This window comes from Strongylocentrotus purpuratus, unplaced genomic scaffold (genome assembly GCF_000002235.5).
Source record: "Strongylocentrotus purpuratus isolate Spur 01 unplaced genomic scaffold, Spur_5.0 spur5_scaffold_5, whole genome shotgun sequence".
NCBI lineage: Eukaryota > Metazoa > Echinodermata > Echinoidea > Camarodonta > Strongylocentrotidae > Strongylocentrotus > Strongylocentrotus purpuratus.
In genome coordinates, this window is record NW_022145611.1 from 25,008,955 (window position 1) to 25,017,639 (window position 8,685).

The window sequence follows — 8,685 nt, forward strand, 5'->3', positions numbered from 1 at the left end:
CGTAACATCTGGCCTTCTGGGCATCTAAATATAATGTAGATCTAGTCTAACCTCTAGACTGGAGTCTAGAAATCTAGTCTTAGTCACTGTAGATTCTACGTCTACATCTCAAGTAGATATTTCAGGATTCCAATTTCTTTATCCTTTTCAACAGATTCCTGAATGCTAACCAGTCTCTTTATTTAACATCGTTAGGCCTTCCTCTGTTAGCTTGTGAAACCAGAATTTTAACTTAGAATGTGGGTGCAAAATGACCTTGAAGTAGTCAGATAGTCTGTCTTTAGTTCTCCGTTTTTAGACTAGGTCTGGAGGTCTAGGCTTAGACCTCGACATTAATTCTCTGACTGTATTCTGTCCAATCACGTCATTCTTTCGACTCAAAATACACCCACAACTAGTGATCATGCTCTATTCATAGACCTCTCTAGGCCTAGTCATATTCTCATTTATCAGACTGGTACTGCACTGGTCCCTTGTTGTTCACGATCACCTTTGACTGGCCAAGAACCCAAGTTCACCTTATTATAGTTTCAACGCTCCTCTCAGCTCCGTTCCGTCCTTTAATATCTCGCAATCTGACACTATTCACACGTACATCGTCAATCCACGTACCGTACTGTAGAATTGCAATTGCAAGTGTAGAAATCAATTGTCGAATACCAATATAATGTCTCGAAAACTTTAATTTTGAAGCCTTTACTATAACCACATTTCACGTTACTCACGTCGGGTCGATCACAATGTTATTATACAATGATTGCATCCATTCCAATTGTTGTCCAAAACCAAACAAGATCATAAAACGGAAATATGAAGTAGGGAGAAGAGGTTAAAATTCTGTCTTGTTTCCAAGGGTTACTGCCAGTGATTATTCGCGCTTTTCCTCCCCTCAAACTTATTAAATTTTAAAACCGACAAGAGATGGCGCTCTTGCATTAGTTTGGCATCTACAAGATTATCTCTATTTTCTTAATATAAAGGGACAACGATACCATGCACAGTCTGCATTAATGGTGAATACACGAGTCATTCAATGCTTAGTGCTCTTTCTAAATTCAGAACAACATTAAAGATACATATACCAATACGACACTGTACTACGCAATCTTCAACATATTTGCTCCACATTCAGACATACAGTAGTAAACTGCAGCAGGAAGTTGTTTCAAGGCACAGTTTACTGTTTTGTGTGAATAGGGCTTACTGGGTGTCTTGACGGGTCTTGAGTGGTTACTTAAAAATCTGACATTTCACGACAATTTGGCTTACCAGTAGTCTCACACAAGTATTTCTGAATCAAGTCATGTTCTAGTTTCATATTTAGTCTTCAAATTGGCTTGGTTCAGGTTTGTGTCTTAGCAACGGTTTCCATCCTCACTGACTCCACCCTTGTTGAACCTTGTGAACTATCAAGCTCTTAATTTCACTGTCAATGCCAAATATGACATTGCTTTGTCCACATTCTTTGTTAAGACCACCTATTTCCCAGGGGCTTTATCATGAGAGAAAATTTAAGTCCTGGACTTATTACACTAACTGCCTGGATCAGTCAAAGTTAGCATTCTGTCTCAGCCATGCTCTCATTAATTTTTTTTTTAAAAGACGATTAAGTCCTGGAAATATCACGCTGCGCGTTTCACTCACAGTCATGTATCTGCCTTGGCCATAGATTGCATTGTCTTTTCCATATTCTTGGTACAGACTTTCTCTTTCATTGGTACTCAAAAACCTATCAAATCCTGTTAGCACACTGCTTGCTTCCATTGAGGTCAAGACTCTGTCTTTGCCATGGTCTCAATCCTGGCTTTCTTCATCCTGAGTGACCTCTGAAGCTCTTTAATCCTGAGGTCAATATCATGCACTGCAGTGTCTTGTCCATATTCTTTATCAAGGCCTTCTCCCCTCTGTGGCTTGGCCATTGAAGACTGTAAGATAATTAAAATAAAATGCAACTTTAATTTCAATACTGCACACAGAGTTTAAGATAAAATTAGAAAATATGTGTATTTCATTTTTGTACAGGGCTTTGCACATTATGATATCAGACACCTACTTTAATACTAAAAATAGGTCAAGCGAGACTATAAAATAATGTCTTGCTAAAGAACTTAAGTTGGTGGATTGGTCCCCACCTGTTGTTTTGTTTCAGATTATGCCATATCAATTAAACATGACATTCCTTTAGGATCACCCTCTTAGCTATTGAAGTTGATGGCATTGCTTCTAGATGGGTGTTTTTAAATCAGAACTATACTAGACCTTGTTTTCAAATTGACATCCCTCTACGTAGGTATATTTGGATATCACTATATGGTCTGGTGTGGATTAATTGCGATTATGATTGTGATGTGGGTAATTACACATTTTTTTTTTTTATCAAGCTATACACACTTAAATACATTTAAACTAAATTTGGTCCTTAGATCAAAGATCAAACTTTCTAGATTTAATGTATCAAAATGGGGATGCTAATTTTCAAACATGAAAGAAATGAACAGAATTTAGGGTGATAACTTACTGATACATTTGCATATTCTGGAGAGACGCTTTCTAAGTGTAATAATCTTTTTTCTAGATGCTTCAGTCTTTGGAAAATGTCCCCTGAAGAATTATGACCTAAATATACAAAAAACATAAGAAATTAGACAAATGAAAGAATAGAACATTTCCAGTAAACCAAGGTTTAACTATCTACTATGTCATAAATCTATTCACAGAAGAACAATCAAGTATAATAAAAGTGTGGACGTCTGAAAAGGAATACAAGACATTTAAATGGTTTACTGGCTAACTGATAATCAAAAGTAACAATACAGGCTACAGTATTTAAAGAGTCTAATGCTAAGTCCAAAAACAGAAAGAAGAAAATTGAGATGTACACCGTGTATATGAAAAAAAGATTCTTTCAACTAGTCAGATTAGCTTGTTTCCCTTTGTGTTTTTTTAAAGGTTTAATAATGAAACATTTCAATATCTACACAAAATATAGCATGAATTAATACAGTACTGCTATCCAATAACATTGAAAGAAATAAGCAAAAACATTATATATTTGGGTAATTCCATAAATTAGTGACCCAATTTGTGACATTTGTGACCGTTAATTATTTAATTAAAAATAACGATACAAAAGTCGGCGATATTGTGGGTAATATAAGCAACACGAAAATGCCAACAAAAAACAACATCGGCATTGGCTGAAATGCGAAGTAAAAGGCGTTATTTTGTTTTTTTCAACGTTTTTTTTCAAATTTTTCAAAATATCTAATATTTGTGGTGGTACTAAAGTATTAGAAATCATTATATATCAGCTGTCTCTGAACCGATTATGATCAAACAAAGACGATTTTGTCATTTAAATATTATGTTCTTTCAAATTTGACACTCAGGTTTCCATTATCTCACAAAAAAATATTTTGTGTAGCGCCCTCTGCAACAGAACTCAACTATCCCTTTAAGTCTTTACTCAGAGCCACAAATATGTGTGGGTTCCTTATGTAACAGGGACACCAAAAGTGTCACCAAGTGGGTCCCTAATTTATGGAATTACCATTAGCATAAAACAGACAATCCTAAATGTCCATGGCTTCAGCAATCTACTACGGCAAACATTTTGTAAAATGGGCACAAACCTTAGGTTTGCCCTTCCAAATTGTATTTGGCTTGATTTACCATAAAGTTTGATTTGCAAATAATAAAACCAGACACAAACATTATGACCTATCTATTAATATGTAAACATATACCTGTTTTAATTTTGAGGAAAGATTCCATGTTGTGCAGCCTTTCCTCAACCCCTGTCACAGGACCAGCTGCACCATCAGAGCCAGAAGACTCTCTTTGAATCCGTTCTCTTTTAACTGCAGGTCTTACATGAGGCATCGTGATCAGAGCTGGTCTTGTTTGGGGTCCATACTTGTTTACTACCTTAGATACTGTGAAGAAAAATATAGGTAATTCAGCCATTAACATTTTGACTGTCATTCACAAAGCTACACAATCATGAGGACAGACTTATTGCCTTTATCCTTATGTCACACAATATTTAATTTCTATCAAATGATGCAATGAATCATCTTAAATAATTAACAGTTTAAACAAAAGTATTTTTAAAAGACAGGACACTCAAAGATAGAAATTACAGTAATTGCATATCAATTCATTTTTTTACAAATTTGTAATCACTACTATGATTTTCATGGTTATCTCATGATCCCTATAACTGACAATTGATGTTGCAACACAATAAGCTACAAAATATTTGTTTAATTGATTCTATTTGGCGACTGACTGGTACCTTTAACATGGCTCTTTCCACCAGTCTGGGATGTGAACACAGCGTCTGTTCTTGCACAGGAGGTATCTGATGAATGGGGCACCATGGTACAGAACTCCCTGCAATTAGTATCATCCTTCTCTGTCTGCTTGCGATCTATGAATGCCTGGATCCTCCTGTAAATCTAACAGAAAAGGGAAATTATTTATAATCACAGAAAATAACAGTACATCAAGAAAAAAAGAAGGTCTAACAAGTATTTAAAAGTAGATTGTATGATCTCTAAAAAGCATGGCAACATAAATAATGGAAAAAACCCTAATGTGGTCATATCATACAGGTTTCCCACAGGAATTTGAGAACCATATTCAATGACTTCCCATGACCTATTTTTGCCCTTTCCATGATTTCAATTAGGTACCATTTTAGCATGAGTTGCAGCATCCAAGTGCCATCGTCAGTTCAGACTAGAAGGCTGCCACAGCCACACCTGGCATTTCTAAGTTCTTGCATAAGGGAATGCACTTTGTTGTTATTAGTCACAGTGAGCATATTTTTGTTGTTACGCACTAAGAGCATTTCTGTATACTGATTAACGACCACACCAGATAGTAAGAAGGAACAAAAAGAATTTAAACTGAATGTACTTTTCCTTCTAAGGCCAAACCATTCAAAATCAATCCACTTTACATGAAGATAAACATATTCAAAGTGAACAAACATACCTCCCTATTATCTGCTGTTATTTGGACGACCTCGGGATCAAGATCTATAGGGTCATCCTTTGGCTTCTCTTTTCGTTCCCTGCAACTTGGGCAAGGAGGGGTATCGTCTGACTTTCCATCAGAATTTGAGGAATCACACAAGTTGTGAAGATTCTAGATGATGAGATGGATGAGTAAAACAAAAATCATATTAACATGTAGAGTCAAGCTTCGACCAACCTTAAATTTGTTATGCAAGCTTTCGTCCATTCCTGTGGACTTTCTCAAGCTAAGTGATCAGTCTGAGTCACACATTTGCTTCGCTGCACTGCCTTTACCAGCAAACACATGGAACACCTATGGGCTCACCTATTTCCCCAGTTGTTTGCAACTTATATCTAGAACATCTGGAAGAAGAGATTTTCTCCCATGCCCCCCACCCCCCTAGGATATGGTGGAGGTACGTTGATGACACCTTTGTTATCATTGATCATCCGCATATTGACGAATTTACTAATTATATCAATAGCATCGACCAACACATAAAGTTCGCCGTTAAGGAAGAGGTTCAAAGGTCAATGAACTTCCTGGACACAGGTCTTTGTTAATGACGACCTGTCAGTTTCCATCACCGTGTACAGGAAACCAACCCACACTGATTCTTATTTGAACTTCGAATCAGATCACCCCCTCAGCACAAAGGTTTGAGATGCTAGCTCATTGTATCTGAGAGCTCAAAATGTAACCTCAGACAATGATGCACTACATAGTGAATTCCAACATGTCGACAAGGCGCTTATGTCTTGTGGATACCCAGCATTGATGACACAAAGAGCGGAGGACAGAATAAGAACTAAGACCCCCCCCCCCCCAAAGGAAAAGGAAGAAGTGAACAACAGGTAGTCCTTCCTTTTGTCAACACATATATCCTCTTGCCTGAAACAAGCATTCCATGACAAGGACATCAGTGTTGCCTTCAAAAGCCCTAACACACTAAGAAGTAGGTTGGTCCACCCAAACGACAAAATCCAAAGAGAGGAAAAGACAGGTATTGTGTACAAGATTACATGCACAGACTGTATCAATTCATATGTCGGGGAAACTGGCAGAACTCTAAATGAGCGTCTAAAAGAACATAAAAGAGCCCTCAGATTGAGCAACCCATCCCATTCAGCATTAGCTGAACACGCCCTCAACACAGGACATAACATTGGATGGGACGATGCCCTCATAATAGACTTTGAAAGTAACTTCCAGGCAAGAAAGGTGAAAGAGTCTATATGGATTAAGAGAATTAAGCCATCACTAAACAGGGACTCTGGGTAGCTATTGTCACAGATCTTTGGTCAAGTAATCACAGGACACAAGCCAGTTTCCCCAACATGACAATACAACAAAAAATGGGAGGTTTGTATCTCCTGTACATTGTTTCTGGAAAGCAGCCAAACTTTCCATCAGAGGATTAATGGCTAAATTAGACAAGTTTGTGCATCTCTTTTCTTTCAATAGTTTTTTATCAAAAGGGAAAGGAAATTGGGAAACCATCTCTTTATGGCACCTGGAATGGCAAGGTGTAGTTGTAGCTTCTGATGAACATCAATTTTAGACAGAAGGCCTACATCTGGGAATAATCGTGAAAAGAGTTGTGATTCATATGAAATTTTGAAATCTATTACAAAATCTTCAGTAATTTATGCAAACTTTTTTTAATTATAATTTCATAAACTCACATTTCATTCAGATTAAATATAAATCTTTACAAGACAGGGCCATGTTTTACCTGTAAGTCTTGTAGGAGCATGGACACACTGCTTTGTAGCACTGATGGTTTGACATCAACTTCAGCTAGCATACTCTCATCTATCACCATGGCGATAGATGAAGAGAGTTGTGCCTGTTTTGTAAGATGAATTAAATAATACTTGTTTTCATGAGGATAGTCTAGCACACCATTCTAGGCGTATCAGTAAGCATTTATACAAGGCTATTGTTCATAATGGATACCCCTGTACATGGAGGTGGTGGTTGACTGTTTCATGGAACTTAAATCTTGTAGGGAGGGAGAATATTCAAATTATGCAAGGGAACCCGTTTACTTGCTAGACCTCACTGTCAGACACTTTTGAGTGAATGACTGGCTTTTTTTTCTTTGTTGGTAATAACATTCATAAAATGAGCTGTAAAGGGTACATGAGCATTGGTCTACATCAATAACAGACTTCTTGTAATGGCCAAAATTTAACTGATTGAATCTTTGCGCAGCATAAAACGTACGACCATTCGGTACAATGGTCTGAAAATCAGAATATTACACTTACTGGCTTTATAGCTCTCAAGTCAATTCGACAACTAATAGAGTCTAGTCGTTATTTTCCCACTTGTTAAAGACACTTCCATTAGTATTATCTTTCAAATGCCATTGGAATTTAACCTTTTCATTTTTGTGGCCTGCAAATAGTACAAGGGTGAATCCAGGGATGGAAATTTCATTGCTCTAGAAATTAGGCATCCGTAGAAATAAATTTCATATATCACACCAATCACGAATGTAACCATAGACTCTACTCAAATAAATAGTGCTCAATATAACTGGATTTAAAATGATTTTTAGAACATCAAATAATTAATGGAATGAAAAAAAATAACAATGCAACATTATGTAGGGGCCTATGACTTAACATATATTTTAATTGTGCAAGCAACTCGATAGTGTGTCAAGAAAATTGACAGAAAAAGGCAGAAATATTTTTCTATCTTTGACAAGATTAGTAGTAGTACGAACATTGCAAAAGTGAGCTCGTGAAAAAGCTTGAGGTCTAGCTAGCGATGGTACTATCACCTTTGGGATCAGTACAATCGTGTTGCTCTGCTGCCCTCTGCTGCTAATAATTAATCATGTCTCACGTAGGCTCAGGTCATAAATATTTTACTTGCAAACTGTATTCAATTCTATCACCAGTCTGCACATTAATTCATTTCTATTGCCATCTTTGGTTAAATATTGTAGATGTAGACTAGTCTACTGCTGTTTATCCAACTTCCAAGCCAATTTCTTTCTTTTTTTGAGCAAAAAAGAATTGCATACGATCTCCCTCGAAGTAGACCTAAAGTTAGTTCCCCAAAGTTGACAGCCCTGGATAATTGATGATTTTTTTTTCTTTTCTCGCTAGTTATGGCATGAAAATTGAAATTTACATTCTAACTAAGTTTAGTCTAGGTCCGTTTATTAGTCCAACATTTTCATTTGAGTGATGGAGATTCTCATCATGCTCATTGACGTGATCTCACTGTCACTCTCTCTCTCTCTCTCTCTGCTCAGCTCAGCTCAGTCTCATTTTATTTTTATTTTTGTGTCCATGACCAAAATTGATATTAATTGTTTTTTCTTCTTCTTTTTTCTATAAATCTAATCGACCAACTTACCTTTTCCATGAATTTCTGGAAAGACTCCGCGAATTTTTCAATAAATTCTGCCACTTCCATCATGAGAGGATCTGAGATTGAGTCTGTTGAGATGAAGATCCTAGATTATCACAGTATAATCTATGTACTGTGTACGTGCTAGCCTAGCTAGCCTAGCTAGCTACCCACCCGGCCGTTCGGGGGCGATGCTCGCCAACATCAGCTAGCTGAGCTTGAGTTAGCTCATCGTGCGCGCGCGCTCCAGCTAAGGCTAGCGCTAGCGTGTGTACGTACGTGTCCGTC

General features: G+C 37.1%; 1 protein-coding gene across 2 annotated transcripts; it reads right to left on the reverse strand.

Annotated features, from left to right (window-relative positions):
- Nucleotides 1-1,335: 1,335 nt before the first annotated feature.
- Nucleotides 1,336-8,589, reverse strand: LOC100889281 (MAP3K12-binding inhibitory protein 1). Of its 2 annotated transcripts, XM_003727472.3 has the most exons (7): nt 8,404-8,589; nt 6,761-6,874; nt 5,002-5,154; nt 4,298-4,460; nt 3,747-3,935; nt 2,519-2,616; nt 1,336-1,925 (listed from the first exon to the last, which is right to left on the reverse strand). In XM_003727472.3, exons 1-7 carry the CDS (start codon nt 8,464-8,466, stop codon nt 1,770-1,772), a joined length of 936 nt encoding a protein of 311 aa, XP_003727520.1. In that variant the 5' UTR covers nt 8,467-8,589; the 3' UTR covers nt 1,336-1,769. The 2 variants fall into 2 exon arrangements, with proteins under 2 accessions (XP_003727520.1, XP_030854382.1); XM_030998522.1 differs by lacking the exon at nt 6,761-6,874 and having other exon boundaries at nt 8,404-8,550.
- Nucleotides 8,590-8,685: the final 96 nt, after the last annotated feature.